The sequence below is a fragment of the Acanthochromis polyacanthus genome, chromosome 19, assembly GCF_021347895.1.
Source record: "Acanthochromis polyacanthus isolate Apoly-LR-REF ecotype Palm Island chromosome 19, KAUST_Apoly_ChrSc, whole genome shotgun sequence".
Classification (NCBI taxonomy): domain Eukaryota; kingdom Metazoa; phylum Chordata; class Actinopteri; family Pomacentridae; genus Acanthochromis; species Acanthochromis polyacanthus.
Genome location: NC_067131.1, coordinates 19,670,429 through 19,682,796, shown reverse-complemented (window position 1 = coordinate 19,682,796; position 12,368 = coordinate 19,670,429). Strand labels below are relative to the sequence as shown.

The following is a 12,368-nucleotide window of genomic DNA, read 5'->3' as shown; positions in this document are numbered from 1 at the left end:
ATAGCTTATCATAAAATCTGTTAAAAAAAAAAAAAAAAAAAAAATACAATTTTGGCAACAAACTATGGACAATGCCACATAACAGATGTACTGATCGTTCAATAAAAATTAAATATGTCAGTTTACAGGTCAAATATGTCCCTAAAATCTTTGAAGACATAACTAGAGCTTAGGTTGACTTAATGAGAATCACCCATAAGCATGCTGGAGAGGAAGAAACACAAAGTCTCAATGACAAATTCAGGAGATAACACTCAGTGCTGTGGGTAATATGTCTGATACGGAGCGGGAAGAGCCCTCATCCGAGTTATTGAAGGATTCTCTATCCCTTCAACGTCGACCAAATATGAAATATATCGTCTATTTTTGTAAATCTTGTATTTTTCATACAGCTCTTCAGTCTCTTATTACTGGCTCTAAATTTATTTTACTTTCCTTTGCTGTTTATGGAATTTTTCCCCTCTGCTAATGGAAAATTGCACTACCTAAGCAGTTTTACAGGGAAGTGAAAACATGACACCACAACAAAAGTGAGAAGTGTTTACTGATAATTCACCGCTGTCTGCTATGTGATCGTTTTGAGTTTTCTCGTGGTTTGGATTGAAGTAGTCTGTGGTCAGTATATTTCTGTTTCACAATATAGTTATCAAGTGTCATCTTCAAGGGCCCTTAAAGGCACTTAAAGAGTTTATTATATAAAACGTCCGTCGTTTGTCAAGGCTTAATTATATCATCAGAGCAAACTGAACTAACATGCTTGAGCAGGAAACTTCAGGGGCTTTAATTGTAAATGCATTCACAAAAATGATTGACGACAACACACTTGATAACGTTTGTAAAACTATTGTAGCAACCAGCAGTAAAATACTTAAAGTGACTGTCAAGCAACTGTGAAAGACAACAGGAAGGAAGGAAATGAGCTAGTAAAAGAGAGGAAATCCTTGCTGAAAAGTTAGTAAATGAAATACAATGATGATGGCATATACAATATCCCTCCTGGCTGTTATTAAGTCTTATTGGATATCCGCTGCTATTCTGTATTTAGCTCCTGGACAATGTGACTGGTTTGCTCTTTACCTGTTACCACTATGCTGTAATGCCCCTTATTTAGCAGCACAGAAATATTTAGTAAATAGTTTTTAACACACAATCATGCAATTGCAAGAAGCATTAAGGACATTGTCAAGTATTCTATGTGCAGTACCTATCAATGAGTATTCTTTCATGAAGATACATTTCATACTATTACAACTACATTTTACTACATTGCCACTTATCTCAAGACCTTTGATTATCACAAACACAATTATACATCATATAATGCGCAGTGAAATATATTGTGCACCTGTTTCCGACCGAAATAATAATAAGATATACAAGAAATAACTGTTGATACACTAGCTTTTGTGGTTGTCCACAGAATAAGTCATAGTTGTTGACAAATGCATTTAATAAGATTTAAGAATCTTTGTCACTGTTTCCACACAGCGAATTACAAAAGGTGACTCTCAGCTATAGATTAAAAAAAAAAAAGAAAATGGCATACTATATACAATAAAAAAATTTTTTAAATCCTCAAAAATATAAATATGTGAAAATAGAGTGAGTGCACATGAGCAGTAGGGTGTGTGTAAAGTGCAGTCCATTGAAAGACTCACTTCTTTATTGCACATAGTGTGTCTAATAATAAATACTTATATCAGCTCGCAACTACATTTTATCATAGTTGCTAATAAATAGTAGGTAGTGGGACCTAAAGTAAAGTGTTACCATTGCACCTACTTAGCCATGTCTTTAAACTGTTATGGTGTAATTTTTTTCCTTACCTGCTACTGTATACTGACATTTTTTACTTCCTTCACTAAATTAGCTGACCCTGTTAACTAACTAATTTAGTATTCGTATACTTTTCAAGACACAGCAACTAACCCAACTAAAACAGTATTTTTTGGACTTGTTAGCCTGTGTGGCTAACCCTGATAAACTACAAGTTGTTCTTTGGCTTGTTAGTTGAAGAAGCTAGTCCCAGCTAACTTCATATTTGTTGTTTAGCCTGCTAATTACAGTGGCTGATTCTAGCTAATCAAATATCTTTTGTTTATCTTGTTAGACAAAGCAGCAAACACGACCTAGTCGAGTTTTAGTTGCTTAGCCTGTTAGCTATCGTAGCTAACCCTTAATAACCTACTAGTTGCTGTTTAGCTTCCCAGCTACAGTAGCTACCTCTAGTAAAACTGGTATTTGTTGTTTAGCTTGTTAGCTGCAGTTAGGGTTGCCACCCGTCCCTTAAAATACGGAATTGTCCTTTATTTGACAATTAATTGTTCCGTATTTTCATATATATACAGCATATATATATATATATATATATATATATATATATATATATGCTGTATATGGACGAACTGTCACTACAATTAAAGGCTTGTAAGACTGGTTGTATGATAAGTTCCACTCTTGTAAACCATCTAATGTATGCTGATAACCTTGTTGTTTTGAGTCCAAGTAGTGTTGGGATCCAGGAGCTTTTAAATCTGTGTTCCTCTTATGGACTGGATTATGACATCAAATATAATGCAAGTAAGAGTGTCATAATGATTTGCAGAACCAGAGAGGACAAAGACCTGACATTCCCTCAGTTTAAGTTATGTAACGTCATTCTGAAGGTTTGTGGTAAATATAAATATTTGGGTCATATTATAAATGATGATTTGTCAGATGATGATGATGATGTATTTCGGCAATGCCATATGATGTATGCTCAGGCCAATATGCTTTTACGCAGGTTTGGTGCTTGTACAGATGCTGTAAAAAAGACACTATTTAAAGCATATTGTACACCATTGTATACTGCCCACCTGTGGTCAAACTACAAACGAGCTCCTATTCGTAAACTCAATGTTGCATACAATGACTGTTTAATAGTATTTTAAATGCTTTTATTTTTTTTTAAATATTATTTATTTAATAGCCTATATGTGATCAATAAATGGCCTCTGCCTATCTAAAGAAAAACTCACTCAGAACTCTGATATGCTAACGGTACTAAATAAATAAGTCAGTAAATACATGCTTACACACATAAATAAGTTAATACATTAACCATGTAAAGATAAGATTTAGATGGGAAAAATATTTGTAGAGAATTTCTTTGTACAGTATTCTGCATTCAGTTGTTTATGTTTTTGCCATAGACTGAAAAAGTGGACGTAGCATCTGGCTCCAAAACTGAAGCCTACCCGGAAGTGTCAAAACTTGCAATATCACGCCGTCCGCTAGGGTTGGCTCCAAAAAGCTTTTGCTCCATAGACCCCAATTCATTTTTGAAAAAATAAAATTTGATAGACTGATTTTCTACAGCTCAGGATTTTTTCCCGTTAGTTTTCATGGTCAAAATGAGAGATCAGGTGGCCGATCTTAAAATAAATCAATACTGAATTTTAAATAAATCGTTAAAGTTGGCGGAGCCAGGGGGCGTGGCTATACTTGATTGACAGTCCCATTGACTGGTCCTGCCCCGAGTTGCTCTCCGGTCCAGCCTGTTTGATGACGCTTTTTACGTCACTGGCTCCAAAAAATCCAAAATGGCGACCAGGAAGTAGCAAAATCCGGGCTTCATTTTCTCGGCGTTGAAACCAACAGGTGACGTCACGGTTAATTTACGCCTGGTTTTTTGCAGAATCCAGTATTGCACACTGGTTTGCCATTACATTTTATTAGTATGGTTTCACTGTTTAAAATGATGCCACATCTTTTTAGACAGAACCTGTGATCATAAAACAATACCAAACTCTTAGTTTTGTGTTAATAAAGCACTTAAAGCTTTAAGTATGACTAAATGTTTTTTCAAAATTAAATATACCACTCCTTGGGTGGTTGGGGCCCCGAGTTTGGTAAAGTTGGAAAGATATTCACAGATTCAAACTTCCAGCATCAATAGCACATTAGATATAGGTTGTCAAAACATAAACAATGCCTCTTTCCCATCGTTGTAAGGCAGACAATGTGCTACAAGTCCTGTTTTATCAAAAGTAGCTGTCTTTCAAGTTGCAGAAACAACGGTGTCTATGGAGGGAACAGGTATGGTCTGCAAATTGCAAAACCGCTGCAACAGCAAAGAGAGACACAAATATTCAATAACCTCACTCTGATACACTGTAGTGTCACCAGAATCACTGCAGCCTTCAACTGGCTCCAGTTGACACCAATGTTCTTCCTGCAGCTTGAAAGACAGCTACTTTTGATAAAACCAGGCTTGTAGCACATTATCTGCCTTACAACAATGGGAAGAGGCATCGTTTATGTTTTAACAACGTATATCTAATGAGTTATTGATGCTGGAAGTCTGAATCTGTGAATGTCTTTTCAATTTTACTGAACTGTGGCCCCGAGGAGCCGTGGTGGGCGTCCTTTATTTTCGTTTCTGAAAGGTGGCAACCGTAGCTGCAGTAGCTAACCCAAGTTAATCTAGTGTATATCGATTAGCTTATTAGTTACAGTAGCTAGCCATAGCTAATCTAGCATTTGTCAATTACTTTGTTAGATATAGCAGCTATAGCTCATATCATTATTTGTTGTTGAGCTTTTTACAAGCTATGCTACCTAGCTCTAGCTAATTTTTTTTGTTCTGTTTAGCTTGTTAGCTGCGGAGGCCAATCTTCATGAAGAATAACTATTTGCTAGCTTGTTAGCTGTAGTTGCTCACCCTAGCTAGATGACCCTACTTTGTGTAGGGTTTGTTGGTACACATATGATCAAACTACTGTTTGAGGCTGTTCAAACATTTTGAGGGCTTGTGATGTTTTAATTCTTATCAGTCAGGCAGAAAAATCAGTCTCAGATTCATTGTGAGGCATGATATTGACTCAGACTCTGTTTTGCCACAAGTTGGATGGCCCTGAGCCTGATTTCTACATCCTTTGACAACACCTACCCGTCACTCTCGGCCAGGCTCTTAATAATGCATAATCCATCCATCCATTCTCTATACACCGCATTATCCTCATTAGGGCCGTGGGGGGTGCTGGAGCCTATCCCAGCTGACTCGGGCGAAGGCAGGGGATACCCTGGACAGGTCGATAATGCATAATTTGAAGCTTTAATACAATTAAATGAATTTTATCAAATTCATTCAGAATGCAGTTATTATGAACGGGGCAATAAGCTATACAGACCAAAACAGTTTTTTATACCAGGTTTATTTCTGCTGTAAAGTTGGGCATTTTACTATGGGAACTTATTCAGTTTTGCGGTCTGCCTTAAGAGCCCATTTAAGGACCAGAGGTTTTGGCACTCATATGTTGGCTTAATTTTTCAGTCCCAGAAGTTCCCACTTGGGGATAACCTGCAAAAAGGTATTGAGGAGGTTTAAGAAGAAGAGCTGCTGTAATTCTCTGTGGTTGGCACATCTGTCAAGTACCAAGAATGATGCTGTTTTAAATGCAAGGACATGAATTTATTTAATATTTTTTCTGTTCACTGCACTTTGATGTTAATTGATAAAACAAGGGAATTGTTTTTGAAAGCATCCTCGCCTTACTTGTAGTGCATAAACCTTTCCACAATACAGTACGTGCTAGTTAGAAGCAGCGCTCTCTCACTTTCTCCACATGCATATACACGCAGACACACAAACACACACTACTCATATTTCTAATCATTAAATGTAATCTGAACTCCTGCATGCACTGCCTACCTCAATTAGGTCAGCACCGTTTCCTGCAGTGTGACCTGCATATATCCTGACCTGTATTTCACACTGTGCAGGAAAATGACTCAGGCTAATTAACTATATTCGCCTGCTGTTTCAGGAGAATGACAAATAAATAAACACAAAAGAAAGATATGATCAAACTGGGAGGAAGTAAACAGGGTTTGGGTTTGTCTGAATCTGTTAACATTACTAAGATACAGCATTTTGTGGCTACTTTTTCCACAGGCTGCAGCACCATGTCTGCTTGTGCTTTGCATGGTGAAATACAACCCCTGACCTAATCAGATTTTCTTCTTTCTGCAGGTTGATTATGTTTACTGCCGTGATTCAATTGTGTGTTAATGTGAGGAATTTCTCCCTAATTGTGTGGTTTCATAAATGACCCAATTTAGCAAGTAGGTCTAAAAATAATAACTACGTTTGAATGAGTTGTCCAACTCTAATTATTGAGGTTCTGTGTACAGCTTTGGGTTTCAAACAAAATTGCAGAGTTCTCTTAAAAGCCAGGTTAAATAATGTGATTATCCTACTCTGTGACATGTTAAGGTACATTTCTGCTCTCTGATTAGCCATGACTGATATTTTGGATATATAATGTAGTTACAAAGTTACTCATGACACTGGTGTTATTCCTCAGCTACTTTTGACAATTTTTCTACATTTAAAATATAAAACTGTGCTGTGATTGTATACAAGAGCCTATTCTAGTTGTTTACATTGCAGTGGCATACATAAACTGGATGTTCTTTCTTGCAGCATCTTAAGGACTTCCAGCTGGGAGCTACATTGAATTTGATGTTCTGCCTAAAGGATTTCTACGAAGACAGCACCACCTGCTGGTCAGCAGGAGTCACTGTGTGTGTTTATATTAAGTAAAAGTGTGTCATCTGAATTGCACAAGGCTAAATTTGGACCAGTCACAGCTGAGTAATGTGTGTGTTGCAGCTACAGCATGTGATACATAAAAACTCACTGCTGACAGAAGTCTATGTGTGTCTGTGATCGCTGCTGTATCATGTCAAAGCTTGGCAAATGGGTCAGACAGGAAACTATTTACAAGTCGGTGTAAAAGAGCACAGGTCAAATTTATTTCCCATGTGTGACAATTCACTGCATGGTATCACACTCTTCACACTGCATCTGACCTGATTGCTGTATACACTATTTATACTTCATTTAAGCCCCTTTCAGACATGCACCTTGGTCTGACCTAATAATATTTCTGTCATTTTCAACATGGCACAAGCCTGAACTGTATGTTGCTGTATTGTAATCACACAGAGTCTTTCTGAGTTGCGTAAAGTGATTTGGTGAAGGTGTCTCCCACATTTCCAATTCAGCATCAATATTGTTCAAAGCATCACAGACTGCAAAAAGACACAGAATGTGACTGACACAAGAACCTCTACACATCCAGAGGATCCCGCACATCAACTGGATGCTCTACATTGGAGCCAGGGATGACCTCTTCCGTGTGGAGTTGGACATCGTTGCAGGCGAAGAGATGTTTTACAGCAAAAAAGGACATGAGAGTCGCATCAGGACATCAGTATCTGATTTTTGCTGCCAAAAAAAAAAATCACAAAACCTCCTTCTCATTAGCTAAGCCCCACAATTTCACACTTTATATAAACAGAGAAATAAAGTTGAGATTAACGACATTCACCAGTAATTAATGTAATCCAGGTTTTGAGGAAATATTAAGAGAAGCTGAAGTTTAGGTTGTTACTTCCCATTGTTAGAACCATTAAATGATGTATCTTATAGTTTTTAAATGAAGTACTAAATACAAGGTCATTTGTAATATTGGCTTTTACACGGAGGTTTGAATGAACCTCATCAAAAAAGGGATATTCAGCAAAATCCACTGCATAATGTTGTTTGTATTAATTAGTGTTTTGGATCATATGTTCAAACTTTAGACTCAAACCAAAACCTGTTAAAATCTATATGTTATGGGCAGATCAGTGTCATTGTTTTTTGTTTTGTTGTTTTGTATTCGGAAACCCCGGAGCGTCTGAAGAAAATCACATCTTCCACTGCTTCCCACAGTCAGTCATCAGCATTTATGTGCAATGTTCATTTAGAAGAAAATAATTCTAGAAACGTTTGCTGTCATTCTTCAAAATTTCTTCCAAATAGAGCCGCTAAAAGAACAAACTGTCCTGCTGTGGTTGGCCACAGCTATAAAATACACTCACACTGAACAGCAGTTGCCTGGGAAACAATGAAAACAAAAGTCATGTCTGGCCAAAGGAGTCCCGCCTGGCAGACAGCCACATGTGTACTCTTTACTCTTTAGCAGTCTGATCAGTATTTATTTACAACTCTCAGTTAACTGTTGAGTGACATTTTGATTTGTGTAATTGAGTGTAATCCTACGGCTGCAGAAACAGTGTCTGGAGTCTTGTTTTGCTTTGTAGCTTTCTTGGTATTTGGGGTGTTGCATATAAAGAGGTGGTCTCCTTAATGCCGGTAAGGAATCTAATTTTTTCCTGAACATGAACAGTTTCTCTGATGTATCCTGGCACTTTGAATCCTTTAGTATTCTTGTAAACAGTACTGGATACAGCTCTTACGAAGTGCTAATTTGCTTTGTCATGGAACAATATGTGATGAAGTTACCCATATTTGATGTAAGGAGAAAGGTAAAACTGCACTTTGTCTACAGTTACAGCTGGCTGGACCGTGTTGGTAACATAATCCTGCAGGTCGGTTCCACTGTCAGCTCTGTTGTCACATTCCTGAACACGGTTAACTACAGACCCCATCACTGTCCTGTGTCTCCCTGCAGCAGCATGGGCAAGGGAAAGAAAAAAAAGGTCAACCTAAAGGGAAGACTATTACTTTGAAAATGGCTCAGAACAGCGTGGAAATGACGGTGGATGGGAAAAGGCGGCTGAACCTCAGTTTTCAGGAGATCGCTGCAGTGCCAAAGTGCCTCCAGAAGCTGTGTGAAGTCGATGAGCTGGACATGAGCAGGAACCTGATAAGGAAGATTCCAGATTTTATTGATCTGTTTGTCAGTATCCGTGTTCTGGATCTGCACAGCAACTATGTGAGTATAACCAGCAGCTGAAGAAACTATGCTACAAAATTTAACAAGGATAACTTCCAATGATTTAATCACGTGCAGCATAATTACCTACGCCAGGAGGTTATGTAATCACCGGAGTTTGTTTGTCTGTCTGTCTGTCTGTCTGTGTGTCTGTTTGTCTGTTAACAGCATAACTCAAAAAGTCATGGACGGATTTTCACCAAATTCACAGAGTTCACAGATTGTCACTGTGTAAACAGATTTAGATCCCAAAAACTTACACACACACTGTCATGTCATAAGTGACTTCAGAGGAAATCACACTGACTTACATTAATTTCCTTGACACCAAAAAGGAGGAGAGTCCCCACAATGTCATTACATAATCAGATTTATGTTCCCATAACATGAGTAAACAAATGAGCACATATTTATATTGTCTACTTGTATATACACTTACAAATATACTACACACAATTTATTTAGTATTAGTTTGTGAAACCTACACTGTTGTTCAAAGTCCTTATTTTTGAAGACAACATTAAATTAATCAGAAATATAGTCTAGACATCAATGTGGTAAATGACTATTCTAGCTGGAAACGGCTGATTTTTATTGGCATATCTCCATAGGGGTACAGAGGAACATTTCCAGCAACCATCACTCCTGTGTTCTAATGCTGCATTGTGTTAGCTAATTGTGTTGAAAGGCTCATTGATGATTAGAAACCCTTCTGGAATTATGTTAGCACATGAATAAAGTGTGAGTTTTCATGGAAAACAAATTTGTGTGGGTGACCCCAAACTTTTGAACGGTAGTGTTTGCTTACACTACCGTTCAAAAGTTTATCTTGGGCTTGCTTGCCCAAGATAAACTGAAATAGTACCTGCAATCCATTACCATATTATATCGTATTTAATATTTCACAATATTTCATCTGTCAAATAATCCTCTACACAGCAGAAGACACATCACAGATTCTCATGTGAGTATAAACCGGTTACCAAGAGAGCACATATGGATAGCAACTCATGTGACAGAAGCCGCAATGACAGATGACAGCACATTAAACTGTTGCAAATGGTTCCATATGACCGATGTTGTCCACATCACATACTGTTTCTGTTGACTTCAAATTTCACAATGCAGACTGATAGATATGTGAGCGAGTCGGTCAAGTTTCAAGCTGTGATGTTATGACTAAGCAGTGTGTCCCAGCTGTGAGCATACTGCATGAAACATGACGTACTTTGGAAGAGCAGCTCTAGCGCTGTAGTGCTGTAGTACTGAAAGAAAAACGGGTGTATTTTGAAACACAGTGAATAAATGTTTAAAATATTAGATTCAGGGCCTGCACAGTGGATTGGTGTTTCGCACTGTCGCCTTGCAGCTAGAAAATCCCCAGTTCGTGTCCCAGCCTGGGTCTTTCTGCATGAAGCTTTGCATGTTCTCCTTGTGCATGCGTGAGTTTTCTCCAGTTTCCTCCCACAGTCCAAAAACATGCTGAGTTTAATTGGGGATAACTCCAAATTGACCGTGTGAATGTGAGTGTGATTGTTTGTCTCTATGTGTAGCCCTGTGATGGACGATAGAGTGGTGATCTGTTCAGGGTGTTCCCTGCCTTCACCTTAGGTTAGCTGGGATAGACTTCAGCCCCCCACGACCCTAATTACAATGGAGTGGTGTACAGAGGACGGATGGATGGATATTAGATTTTCGCTAAAGGCCTATGTACAAGATGAGGCTTCAAGTTTATCTAGTAATGTTGATGTCACTTTAAGGCTCCTGCAGTTTCTTTTTACATTGCAATTTCTTTGCAATTAATTAAATGATCACAAACACCACAGAGTATACAGCCTTTGGGCAAACTGAGTGTCAATTGCCCAGTTGGTAATTAAATTATATTGCATGACTGTGTACATGTTATGGTGTTGAATGTGTCATATCGAAGAAAACTGTTGCAATACACTGAAACAAAAAAGCACGAAGACTCAGTTGAATGTTGCATGTCATGATACTGTGTGCTATAAATTGTGTTACTGCTTTATCACAGATAGAGGAGCTCCCTGTGACCATCGGCCGCCTGCAGAATCTGTTGGTTTTAAACTTGTGTAACAACCGGCTGACCAGCCTCCAAGTGAGCTTGGCCTGCTGGCAAAACTCCAAACGCTCCACCTGGGTCTCAACCAGCTGGACGCTCTTCCTGCCTCCATCGGTGAGCTGAAGGAGCTCCGGCACATCGGCCTGTCTGACAACCGATTCACGCGTATCCCCAGCTGCATATCCAGGCTGAACAAACTGCAGAAGGTCAACCTGGACAGGAACCCCATGCGTGCTGAGGATACGCCCAGCCACGAGTCAGTCATGACATCAGAGAGTCTTTATGTGGTCCCAGAGAGCTTTCTGTGTGAGCACTGTCGGAAGAAATGCCAAGACCAAAGGAGGACTGAGATGTAGATGCTGCTTTTACTTTAAAAAAAATCAGTCATGGAAATTCTGATTACTATGTTTGTATTTCACACCCACTGTTCCTTTAATTTTAACTTACACTGCAGCACCATCTGCTGTTTTAACACCGACATTAACAAGTTTAAAGCACATTAAACACTGTACTGCATATGTTACTGTGACCTGCATTTATAATATGTAACACTGTTAAAGTAAGTCAACTAAAAATCCAGTGCTTTCCTGTGATGACAGAAAATTGAGGCAGTTTCATTCAATCACTCAAGTTTTCCTTCATGTAGCTATTTGAAGAGCATAGAGTGAGAAGTTGATCCTCAACTAGCACAAAATTTCATGCAGTGATCACAGTTACTGGATACGTTTGTGACCCATGGCGGTTTTTAGCTAAATCATTTCTAACAAAAGATATTCTAAATATTACACAGTGTACTATGTGTACTGATGATGCATTTGCTCTAGAGGGCAGCAAAGACTACCAGAAAACAACATTATTGTCTGAGAACCTGAGCTTTTGCAGATGCCACGTTTCTTTCACTGACTATGAACGCTAATACTCGTCTTAAATATTGTGTGATAATAAATCATTTCATTTAAATTTAGATTCAGAAAACTTTATTAGCCCCCAGGGGCCAATTAAAAGAGGCATGTAGAGACGACAGTGCAACAGTGACTTAAGAAATTGAGTAAAAAACAAGAAATTAGAGATAAGTAACATAAATAAAATAATGCATAATTTATTGCAGCATTTTTGCAAATATGTTGTTGGGGTGAAGTGGTAAATTTGGCGTGCAGTTTTTAATGTAAGAAATGAAGTATGTTAACAGAATCACAGTCATGCAATGGTAGGTCTGAATAGTCATTCATCATCATCCTCAGTCATATGGAATGCATTTTTTTCGCTATTAAATATGAGAATATCTACAAATCTGACACTTGGTTATGTTCTTGCTTAAATTCAAATTTAAAAAGCAACATTCCGGTGACGTCACGCTGAAGCCAACACGGTAAAGAAAACGCTCCGTCCGTAAATATTTTATATCCTAACAAAAACAACAGAAATTGTTGGCAAAACAGCAGACTTGGTATGGCATCATCTACAAGAAGCAAAGGTGCAAACAAAGGAGAAGGCACAATGGAAAAAAGCGACAATTT

The 12,368-nt window shown here is 38.2% G+C and overlaps 1 protein-coding gene across 1 annotated transcript; it reads left to right on the top strand.

Annotated features, from left to right (window-relative positions):
* The first annotated feature begins 7,922 nt into the window (after positions 1-7,922).
* lrrc18b (leucine rich repeat containing 18b) lies at positions 7,923-12,146 on the top strand. The gene is given in 4 exon segments (XM_022217260.2): positions 7,923-8,188; positions 8,508-8,771; positions 10,804-10,879; positions 10,882-12,146. Coding segments are annotated over 4 exon segments (672 nt in total). The 5' UTR covers positions 7,923-8,182; the 3' UTR covers positions 11,208-12,146.
* Positions 12,147-12,368: the final 222 nt, after the last annotated feature.